General features: G+C 43.0%; 1 protein-coding gene across 4 annotated transcripts in view; it reads left to right on the top strand.

The window, feature by feature from the left end:
• The window catches only part of ap1b1 (adaptor related protein complex 1 subunit beta 1), a 49,748-nt gene that overhangs the window by 16,229 nt on the left and 21,421 nt on the right, over nucleotides 1-12,098 (top strand). For 3 of the 4 annotated variants that reach the window (XM_015366222.2, XM_015366220.2, XM_015366221.2), the window contains exons 11-16: nucleotides 342-507; nucleotides 1,093-1,191; nucleotides 8,476-8,735; nucleotides 9,360-9,567; nucleotides 10,621-10,641; nucleotides 11,992-12,021. In XM_015366222.2, coding sequence (XP_015221708.1) covers nucleotides 342-507; nucleotides 1,093-1,191; nucleotides 8,476-8,735; nucleotides 9,360-9,567; nucleotides 10,621-10,641; nucleotides 11,992-12,021 — 784 coding nt within the window. The remainder of the gene's footprint in view (nucleotides 1-341; nucleotides 508-1,092; nucleotides 1,192-8,475; nucleotides 8,736-9,359; nucleotides 9,568-10,620; nucleotides 10,642-11,991; nucleotides 12,022-12,098) is intronic. The other variant, XM_006640283.3, reaches the window with a different exon arrangement.

Genomic DNA, 12,098 nt, shown 5'->3' with positions numbered 1-12,098 from the left:
TCAGTCCCAAAAAGAAGTATAAGGGATGCAGTAGCTTTTGTTATCACTCTGGTGGTAAAAATATTAAAACCTGGCATTCCCTATTCAGTTGAAACATGTTTTTACTTCATAACATCCCTGGTTTGAGATCTTTTTCACAGTGGATCTAATGTCAAATGTTCACTTTCATCCACGGATTCTTGTCTCAAAGTAGCAGTGGGATCACTTTCCAGATGTTAACTACTGGTGTCATGCTCCCTCCAAGTCTCCCCGATTCTAGACTGGGTAGGCTCGTCCCTCATGCGAGAGGAATCTTCCTGCCACTCTGGTAACCTTCTCCTGCTCCCTCCTGCCGGTCCCAGGTACGAGAGCGTCATCGCCACGCTGTGCGAGAATCTGGACTCCCTGGATGAGCCCGAGGCGCGTGCTGCTATGATCTGGATCGTAGGAGAGTATGCGGAGAGGATCGACAATGCGGATGAGCTGCTGGAGAGCTTCCTGGAGGGGTTCCATGATGAGAGCACGCAGGTAGGCATTCCTAACAGCCCTGGCAATCTGCTGCTGGAGTTCTCCATGATGGGTGATGCTGCATTCACAAAGAGGAATGCTACCAGCACTAGGCCATCGCTGTCTTGCTTTTTACAGGCTTACTGATCCAGGTATCTTTGTTCTTTTGTCATTTTCTGTCCTCGGACTAAAGTGATTCAGTTCCTTCTGACTAATGTTTTTAACCCACTTGAACTCTAGTGTGGAAGTTGACATCCTAAATGCTTCGAGATAAAACTTTAATCACAGCCACCACGTTTCCACTATGTACAATGCCAGTCAGTCACCTAAGGCCCTGTAAGACCCCTTCATCCGGGAATATACTTCAGCATGGGTGACCGTTCGTTTATAGATCTATGGTTCTAGGCTTAAATAATTATAAAAACTAGACCAACTTTTCATGGTTTTTGAATGTTCTGATATTGGTCTAGTAAGTTGGGTCTGGCCCAGCACAGAAGCTTTAGTTTTTTTTACTTACCTTCTATGTAGGGAGTGTCCCTGTCTCCTGTATTTTCGATAGTCGGTTTAGCAACGCCATGTCCCTGATGTCTGATGTCTGATTTCCAGGTGCAGCTCCAGCTGCTGACCGCCATTGTGAAGCTCTTCCTGAAGAAGCCTACTGAGACCCAGGAGCTGGTGCAGCAGGTCCTCAGCTTGGCCACCCAGGTACGACGTGTGGAAAGGCCACATTGTTTGATAGCCTTGTTCCTTACTGCTGACCCACGGGCCAAACGCAGCTGACAGCTGTTGTATCTTGCAGGGCTCTTCCTCGGCCTGTAACAGAATGGTGGGAAACAATTCAAAACATTAACACTGAACTTACACATAACCAAGAATTAGTACTGAAAAGCTCTGATGTATATTTTCCTCACTAATTTGCTTTCAAAATGTTTCATTGTATACAGCACCTAATGGAAAAAAAATGCAATGTACTGTAAATAGGATAGTTTTATACTTTTGCCTGCAGCTGTACATAGGAAAATTTTTTGTATCAGCCTTAGGAGCTGATCAACAGGCTTTTTTTACTTTGTGCGATGGCAGCATTTTAAGCTGTGACCATAAATTGACCCTAAAGTCAAGGGTTCTGAATTTTTTTGTAATTTATGATACAATGGAACTGATGTACTGATCCAAGGAGAAGCAAAACATATTTCTGCAGAGGTACTTATGACCTATATGCATTCATTTCTGCACTGCTGTTGGTGAGGTGTAGTGTGTCCTTGTCACAGATTTTAAATGCTTATTTAGTTTTGCTAGTGAGCCAAGAGGAATTTCTAGCTCCATGTTTTCTTGTCAAAATCTAGTGCAAGTAAGCTGACAGATTTCAGCCTCTCACCTGTCATCCTGTTTCAAGCATGATAGATAACATTTGTGACTGAAAACCTGGATTTGCGTCGCTTTGTGTGTTGCGTTTGACATTTTGTGATGTGTGCTCTTAAACACACTCTTCAGTGCCCCTTCGAGTGTCTCAGGCAGGACTTTGTTTTCATGAGAAGTGAAGATTTCTGGGTCAGCTAGGTGAAAGGATCGGGGATGACTTTAATTATATCGGGGTGTTCAGCTCTCTGAATCTGAAGTTTAAATTGTCCATCAGCTGTTGATGGAAGCTTGTTTGGGAGGAGGCTTGTTTATTGAGTTTCTTCCTGCGAGAGTTGGGAGAAATCTGTATTATACAGCTGAATATGATTAACCACCCTGAAGACCTTCCCAGGACAATAGGGCAGGGTGTGAGTATACTGTTTGTCATTGTCTGCTGTGCTATCTACCGTGATTATTTGTTTAGCTCAGAACATTAACTGTGTTCTTTGCTCACATATCTGAGCTGCATTCGCAGACGTACACGTTTTATCTAGGTGTGAAACACACTGCAAAGGAATTGATTTAATGTGATGATGTGCTGAGAGGAAGTATCTTTTCGTGTGCCAAAGATTGTACTTTGCCAACATTCAAGCCCACTTGAAGATGTAATTGAATTGAAGGTTCAATTCACACACACGCACACACTTGCCAAATGAAAATGAGCAGCCGTGGCTTGTGAATAATGCCTGGATGCCGTGGCACAGAATTGAAAGGTTGTGCGAGAAGCAGTTTTCAATATCGCTGTAGGGCCTGACACAAATGCTGGTGTACAAGGGTAAAGTCTTGAGGTTTAACTAGGTCTCAGTGTTTTAATGCAGCATTTTTCTTATCGGATACAGTGCTTTAAATGGAAGCAAAAAAACTGGGAATCCTGATGGAAGAGATGTTAGATCATTTGAAAAGCATCAATATAAGTGTGTATTGCACACATCTGGAATTGGGTCTAAGGCACTTGTACTAGATATTCCATATTAAACCAGAATGTCTAGGCTTGTTGTGAACTACCTTGTTTAGATAATTTTTCAACAGAAAAAACATCTGCAATTCTTTATTAGCATTGCCCCTGTAAATATAAATGTCTGAATCTGTTGTCGCTCTGTGTCACTTCAGAGAGGCAAACTGGAGTGCACTTAGCATCACTGCTCTAGAGCTCAAATACAGTGGTGACACTGCTTGACAAGTACTACTTGACGCAAACACGAGCAGTTGTGCAGAAATCATTCAGCAATGCAACAAACTGGTTTGCTTAAGCAGCATGGTGCAACAAAACTAAACTGGAACTTGAGGAGAGATTTGATAGCTAGTTGTTCAGCTCACACTTCATTCTCCCACTAATTTTTTTTATTTTAAAAGTGTGTTCATTGTTTTATCATTTTGACACTGAGATTGCTCACAAATTTCTGCTTCTGTATAACAAGTGGGTTTCAAATCAAAAGTGTAACAATTAGAATTTTAATGCCACCAACCAGTTTTTCTTTAGGACACAGCTATCTAACCGTGGTTTAAAGGAAGCAGCTCCAGCCTTCAGGGGTCACGGCATCATCTGGTATCTGTTCTGCCTCCTAACTTTAATTACTGTGACACTCAGGGAATTCGAGATAACGCCTTTCCCAAATAGATAGCATTCTGGGAAATGGACACAGAGACCAGAGATAGGGTGAAACAATGACTTTATCTACAGTGCAGGAAATTCTCAGAATAGCAAATAAAAAACCTTGCTCCTTCAGAGTCCTGACTGAACTCTTGTCAAATTCCTTGCAGAACACAAGACCAGCAGCTTTTCTGCTTACCAGTGTCTTTATTAGAAAGTTTCTTTACCTTACACTCAGTGTTTCTGTACTTAACTGCAGACATTTTAATTTGATTTAAACTGTGGTGACTGTGTAGCCCTTGAGGACTAGAGCTGGGTAGTCCTTCAAAACAGCTTGCCACCTGAGGTCTTTATCCCACCAGGACACTTGTTCTAGGCAGGAACAGGAATGGTATGCCAGCAGTGACTGCCAAACCTAATTTAGCACCTGCCCACGTGCTGAACACCCCCTGTTTTTCCAACTGTAGCGATTGATGGGGGCAGAGATGAGTTTTAATGGTATGACGTACAGGGATCGCAGCCTGGCTCAACATGGGTCTTCTCGGTTGTTAAGTAATTGCATGCTTCTGGTCAACACTTTTATTTTTAGTTAATATTTTAGGATCAGATCCTTCACTCTTCACCTGCTGAGCCAGAACATCCAGCCCTCATTCTAAGAGAAGGAAATCCGCAAATTTCAGGCGTTTTCTGCAGTGTTGGAAGGCACACTGAACTGTTGGACACAAAGGCTTATTTGTCATGAAGAGCATTTCAGATATAATAAGCATTATTTAATATCACAGTAAACTAGAAATAAGAGGCAGTATTTTGGCTGTTGAGCCTTCTTAAAGTATGAACATACCTGGACCTTTTTTTTATTAACTAGTAAACATGTCCTGGACTACCCTAATTGTGACCCTGTACTTTGCAAGTATTTTTCGCAATCGATACACTTCAAAGTTGAAGAAGGCATGGTTTGACTTGGGCTTTGTGTTATGCTTCTACACAAACGGTGACATTTGTGTCCGCTTCATTCTTATGCAGTGCCCTGCAAGCACAAACTCAATGGTATTCACAAAATTTCTTTGACTAGTCAATTGTGTGATCGCATTTCATGTGAACCAAGATCTCGTTGGTTTCCTAATAATGGTCTAACCTATGCAGTGTGCATATGACTGGGTTTTGTGTGTTGTGGAGTATGAGCCAATTGGCAGCAACAAATCTCTTGCCTGGTGTTCAGCGTTAATTCTAAACTGTTCTTGTCTGTAGAGAGCACATATTTGCAGATGTTAGTGCCTTAATGACATTAGCAGGATGCCCTTTGATTGAAGCGGGCTCACTGTGCATTTATTTGTTATTCATCAAATTTCTGAGTTTAAAAATGGGCGTTTTATGTTTTAATAGGTCGCTGTCAGGGATAATGGAGAACTTCATTTGTTGGAAATTTGCTGCAGGGTTGATTCAGGGACCCAAAAAGGATTAGAAAATCTTAACTGCTTTGCATTGCATTCATTATGTTCTTATTGATCTACTACAGACATTTTCATTTTCTCAAGGCTGATACTATTAGGAAGTGTAGTTTTAATGTTTAGTGGAAAGTTCTGTGAAAAAAGTATTTGCCCCCTCATTTTTCTGAATTTTTGCACATTGCCAAAGAACTTCTGAAAGGGAAATGAATACCTTTTCACAGAACTGTATATTTATTGGGTCTTGGGTATACCGCCTGTAAGCGTAGTGTGATTTGAATAAACCATGAAGGACAAAATGGCTGTAAACAAGGCAATTTCTTATTTTGAGTAAACTTTTAAAAGCTGAAACTTTAGTTGCTTGATTTAGCTGGATAACTGTCCTTTCAGAGCTATAAGTCTGTAGTATTATTTGCCAGCAAGTTCTTCTGGATTTAAAGAAGAGGAAAAGAAGATAATTTAGACTAAACCTGTCAATTGATTGATTTGAATAACCTTGTTCCCCTGCTGGAATTCAAACCAGAAGGGCCAGGTTGCCATCTTCATCTCTAGTGGTAGTGAGGTGATCATGCGTTAGTCTGTATTAGTGATTAGATGTAAGCAATTTAAAAATCATTAAAGCTGTGAGAATTAGGACAGATAGGTGTTATACTCGTTACAGGTCATGTAGCTGGATTTTTGGGGGAATCAGTCATTTGTTATTATGTGGTTGTGTAAATGTTTTAGAAGGAAGAAAAACAAGTGCATGGAAACTGATTTACAGCAATGAATTTAGTTGGAAAATGATTTTTTTCTCATTGCATCTCCTAGAGGAGGTTAATGTACTGAGTGTCACAATTTTTTACCGTAATGAATACATTGACGCAGAAAGGAAGAAAAATCTGTTTTCAGTTATTGTTTTATTTCTTAAAATACAGATTTTATCTCTGCATATATGGAGAGCCACATGCAATAGTCTTCCATTGCCCTGACTGCATCAGTGCTAATCCAGCTCCTTCTACTACCCTGACAGCCTTTATTCTAACTGGACTCTCAAAAATCACCAGTTTTTACAATCCTTAAGCTATCAGTTCAGTAATTTCTTAGAGATGGCCTGAAATATCCCCACAGAGAGGCAATGTCATGGAATTTATTGCACAGACGAAGTAACCCTTTCGGTGTTGATGGGCATGAATGTTTCATGAAGGCTTGTGTCTCCTGCACTGCTTCAGACATCTTACTTTGGAGCCTGCCTGACTGACCTTTTAATTCAGTTTGTGCGATTGCAGGGGTGACTTTGAGACGCACGTGCTTTGTGTTCTGATGAGCTGGAGGGAGGTGGGGTAGGATATCCTCGAGTTGCCCTGTAGTCATGGATTCAGGGGGCAGGGCGAGTGTCTTTAGAAACCAGCACTGCCGGCTCAGGATTGAAATCGGGACGTCTTCTCTTCCTAGCTTACCTTACTGCAGGTTATCACCTGCAGCCTGAGCACTGTCTCTCATTTCTGTTTGAAGTACTTCATGCACTTTTACCCCAACCTGTTTATTTGCTTTCGTCATCTTCACACATCCTGATGTACAGGTTCTTTCGAACTAGTGTGGCTCTCGCAGCTACGAGTGACCATATGTCAGTCAGTGCAGTAGGGACGAATGCTACAGTGTATATCTGCCATAGCTCAGGACACATAAAGCAATTTCTCCTTTGTCTGTTTGCACATGCATCCCTTAAACCGACTGGGGAGAATCGCGCCCTGTGACTGAGTAGATCGTTTATCGGATGTGGCCAGAATAATTATGAGGTGCTGTATACTGTGGAGACAGCTGAATGCTAAACCGTTGTAAACATCTTACTGCCATGTATTAGGCAAAACATTAACACAATAAGATCTAGCAGCATGGATACATATTGCATTTTAAGCTGTTGAAGTCATTTCTTTCTTCCCAAGTACAAGCACAGTTCTTAGAAATAGTGCAATACAAAACAATTCAGGCCGTATACTATGGCGTCTCATGAAAATGATGCATACACTTTTTTAAATGTAATATTTTATTCAACACGTGAATGCTCACGTGAACATGAAAACTTCTCAAGGTATGGTAAGCTGGTATAATGTTGGCAAACACAAAAAAGAATGTTGATTGAATAAGAACTGGGACCTGTGAACCCAATATCTGTATAATAATCCCCTTTGGCTTTGCAGCAGTTACAGCTGGAAAACATTTTGGGTCTCTACGAACCTGGCACACCAAGGTGGTGCAGTTTTTGCCTATTCTTTACAAATTTGTACTGCTTGGAGATCACTTATAGACAGAAGTCTTCCAAGTTCTCAATAGGATTGAAGGCAAGACTTTGACTTCGCCTCCCGCGCAATGTTCCCTTCGTTAGTCCTCAACCACTCCAGCGTAGCCTTGGCTTGTGCTCTAGGTTATTTAACCTGCTAAAAGGTGATTTTTCATCTCCGTTTTAGGTCTTTATGTAGACTGAAGCAGGTTTTCCTTTACCTGTACTTTGCTCCATACATTTTCCACGTAGTCTTGACAAGCTTCTTCTCAGTCCCTGCTTATCAAAACATTGCGTCCTGCTGCTGAGAGGCGTCCCCATTACGTAATGCTTCCATCATAATGAATGACAGTAGGGATGTCGTCAGCTTAGTGATGGGGTGTGTTTGCACTTGATATAACATTGCATTTTGAACAAAATGTTCCCAGTTTGTCTCATCTGACCACAAAATAAATGTAGCTGTATGTTTGCACTATACCTGAAATGCTTTGTTGCAGTCTCTATACTTGATATTTATATTTTATCTCAGTAATGACTTCCTTTTTGTCACATAGGTCAGCTTTGACTCACTGAAGGTTTAGTGGTTGGGGTTTGAGAAAATGCCAAAGTTGTTGTTGGCCTTGCAGTGGCATCGCTAACCAGTTTCCTCATTGCACCACTGTGCAGTAAGGAGTCATAGTCTATTGGTCTAGGCAGTGTCTGAGTTGTGCGATTATACCTGCTTCTCAACGATTGACTTCTGCATGCTCAAAGCGACTGTTCTGCACATTATTCTACTTGATCCCTGATTTGTTTTGAAGGCTCCATGGTCTTCACAGTTGAATGTTTTCACATTCACTGACTAAAGTACCTTGTAGAAACAGACGTATTCTGAAATCACGTGAACCACCATCGCTGTACACAGACAGGAGCCAATCTCTCAAGATGTGTTCCTCATTAAAGTGCGTTTATGGATCATTAATTTAGAGTTGTCTATATCAACAAGTGTGAATGCTTATGCAATCACGACGTTTACATTTTTCTTTCACATTTACTGTGTTTTATGCTCTGAATGTGTGTGGTGGGTTGTGTATATTGTATAAATGAATCTCTAATTCAAAGTGTCATTTAAAGCTTTAAAGCAACGCCAGGTGAAAAGTGTGTGAGGGTCTGACCACTTTCACAAGGCACTCTGTACGGTATAAACCCCTCTCGGCCGTGAGGTTTCTGCCCCCTCTTCCCACCTCCTCCCCGAGCTCCGGCCCGTCTTACTGCTCCGTTTGTTCCTGATGCCCTCTCTCCCCCACTCTGGGCAGGACTCCGACAACCCGGACCTGAGAGACCGCGGCTACATCTACTGGCGCCTTCTCTCCACAGACCCCGTGGCCGCCAAGGAGGTCGTCTTGGCCGAGAAGCCCCTGATCTCGGAGGAGACGGACCTGATCGAGCCCACCCTGCTGGACGAGCTCATCTGCCACATCGGCACCCTGGCTTCCGTCTACCACAAGCCCCCCAGCGCCTTTGTGGAGGGCAGCCGCGGGGTGCAGCACAAGCGCCTGCCACCCCGGACGGGATCGTGAGTGCCCGCTCGTTCGCCCTTCGCTCTGGCGCCTGGCGCCCGCTCCAGGGGCGGAGTCCAGCAGCGCCTCGGAAGTCATCAGCTGCTTAAGACCGAGGTGGTTTGGCAACAAACCCTCTGCCGTGTCCCGCTTGTGGATTTTAGCACATTTAGCAAAGTGCATGGCGGGGGAAAAAAGGTGGAGTTAAGAGACGGGAAAGGCCAGAAGACCTGTCACTTTCACACAGGGCCCGAGTTAAAGAGGTCAGGTCACGGTTCATTTGACCCACGTTGTGAACCAGCCGTTGGCTGTACCAAAGGCCAGTCCTCGCTCTTCCTGTAGGTCTCTCTCGTGTGATAACCAGGTCAAGAAAGGAGAAGAGGGGTTAATGGTTGAATCTGAGGGTTTTAAGTAGGCAGGCAGTTTATTATAGCTGATCAGTCTCAAATCTTATCAAGCTGCTTTTCTTGTATCGGGGGGGAATAAAGGACTAGAAATCCCTGTGCATACTGGCTTGCTATGTGCAGGAAGTGCACTCGGACCTGACCTGGAAGTAAACCTTGTGCAACAGCTGTTTCATTATGTTATAGTGACTTTCTCTCCCGACCTGCCCTGACCTCCCCCGTCTCTGCCCTTTGCAGGAACGAGAGCACCGAGAGCCCAGAAGCAGCCCAGGTAGCGGGGCAGCCCGTGGAGCAGCCCTCTTCTGTCATCCCCTCCCAGGGTGACCTGCTGGGAGACCTGCTCAACCTGGACCTTGGTCCCCCCACCACAGGAGGGACCCCTGCCCCCACTTCCTCCATGCAGATGGGTGCCATGGACCTACTGGGTGGAGGGCTGGACAGCCTGGTAACATCCTGCACTCGTGTTCACTTGGAATGAAGTTTTGGGGTCTTGAAATGATTTTTTTTGTACTTCTTTCTGCTGTGTTTTGCAGTGGTGTAAGGTATATGAACTAGGGAAGTATCTCCCACTGTTCCTAGATATCTTGTGGTTAACATTCCCATTGAGCTCAATTACTTAATTGAACCAAATTTTTGCTCATGTAGCCAGAATTAACAGTGCTTTTAACCACTGATTTAAAGGTGTCTGTAAAACTTGAGGAATTGAGGCTGTCCTGGACCAAATGTGGAGACCACTGCCTTAGGACATGTCAGTGTGGTGCCTTGGCCCAAATACTCAGAACAAGCACACAGGTTTTATTTCTGACCTTTTGGTAACTGGTTGCTTAAGCACGGTTAAGCACAAGTTTATTGAAACTACTATTATAATGTAGAGCATTATTTCACAACGCGTGACTAGCATGAAGCCGTCTTATTGAAAGATTAAAAGTTTTTTGATGGTGATGAGAATTTCTATTTTTTTAGTTTATATTTAAATGTCTCTATCTTGGCCGTTTACAGTGTGAAAGCTGTGCATTGTTAAAGGAGAAGCAGAAGCATGTTTTTTTTATATTTTTTTAATCCAAGAGGAATAGAAGTGAGTCACACAGCTTTTACTTATTGGCCTCTATTCCCAGCAGCTCTTGCTGAGATAGTTTGTCATTGGACCGAGGGAGGGGACTTGTAAAGATGTGCGCGTACTGCTTGGGTTGAAAGAGTTCAGAGGTTTAGTCCCACTGAATAAAGTGAGTCAGGTTTCTCACCAGTACTGCCTGTCCTCTGCAAGTCCTTCACAAGGAAGCCTCATGCGGCCTGCACGGGAATATCCTGGTGGGATTTTCCTTCCTCTTTGCCTGTGGAAGTCTCAGAACTGCTGTAATGTGCGTGTTGGGATGCCTGCAGGGGCTTGGCTGACTGCAACGGTGTGGTGTGCTTTCCTAGCCTGTTATGCCTCTAACTCCTGGTTTTTGTTCTTTTTCATGCTCCGGTTTTCTTTCCGTCTCTGTCTTCAACTCTACAGATGGGGGATGACACAGAAGCGGTAATTGAGAAGGGGGCAGGGGGTGATCTAAAATGGAGTCAGTCACATAGGTTGAAAGCACATCTTCTCTGCGCACTGTCATTAACATCCATTCAGATTTCACGATCTGATTCATTATTTATCTCTGTTCCTCATTTCTGTTCCTTAGGTTGTAATCACTGTTATCTGAAAACCTTCATGCACTAAGTCTGCAAATGAAATTCCCTGCAGATGTGGGTCAGATTAACTCAAAAGAGCACATCAAATCTGCCTTTTCCTGTTCTTACATTTGTTGCTCGTCTCATATCCTGTTGAAAACCATTTCTAGGATACTCGGCTACTTCTTCTTTTGTTGTCATTTGTCTTAAGTGTGATATTCTAGCACTTTTTTTCTCACGTGAATACAGGGGGACATTAAGGCGTCGGTTTGACAAAACCTTATGTTCTCCATTGTTCATATGCCCCAGCACCAATAGGAAAGTCTTCCTTATTCACATGACGTGAAACAAAATTTAAACTAATAATACAAAAAACCTTACATTAATGTTAAAATGCTTGCAAAACCTAGTTCCAGTGAGGATTCTGGCACTTCACGAGTTGAGACTGAGAGAACTTTTTAATTACACTCTTCTCTGAAGGAAAACCTACCCATTGGCAAGACTCTACACATTTCTGTCTGCAGCCATGATTAAAGTTCTGTGCCTTGTGTTACCCTTTTCTCACCTGTGGCTTTCGGGCAAAAAATACATAAAGTCTTCACTTTCAGACATGGCAGACATTGATTTGTTTAGGGCTCACTTCAATTAGGCCATAGTACTGAAAGGTCCTGATGCCCTGCAGAACAATCCCAAATTTCCTCACCTTCGATGGGGAAAAGAGACCGTCCATATGGGACTAAAACATACCAGTGGTGATGGGAATTTCAAAGCGATGGTTTTCACATCACCCCTTCCTGCAGATGGGGCTGAAGATGAACAGGAACGAGCAGGACCTGCGCTCCACTCTTGTAGTGTTGTTCTTCTGCACATTTGACACATCCAGCTGTTCTGCATGAATCCCACATCCCCTCCAAACGCCAGACTAAATGGCTGCTGCTCTCTTCTTTGACTTGCTGGACTTTTCCTCCTGTTGCATGAGCATTGGTTGGCATGGCTTCTCAGCATGTATGCCTGCCGACCTGGTTTCCTCTGTCATAACTGCTGCTGTTTACTGTTTTTTTTTTTACAATTTAGGCCGCTGCAAGACATAGCTGCCTTTTCTGTATTAACTGGTCATCTTTTGTAAAAGAAACACCCTAAAAAGCTATACATAAATGTATTGTTTCAAAAGGATTTTTTCTTTTCCTAAACAGATTATTTTTGTTTCCTACAGCTTGGTGGGGACCTTGGTGGAAGTCCAGCAGTGAGTAAACATTTGAATCTCTAGTTTAGATCTGCTTATGGCTTCAATTCCATGTTTAGAGATCTGCAGTGCATTTT

This window comes from Lepisosteus oculatus, chromosome 22, assembly GCF_040954835.1.
Source record: "Lepisosteus oculatus isolate fLepOcu1 chromosome 22, fLepOcu1.hap2, whole genome shotgun sequence".
Taxonomy (NCBI): domain Eukaryota; kingdom Metazoa; phylum Chordata; class Actinopteri; order Semionotiformes; family Lepisosteidae; genus Lepisosteus; species Lepisosteus oculatus.
This window is presented reverse-complemented; position numbering and strand designations above follow the sequence as displayed.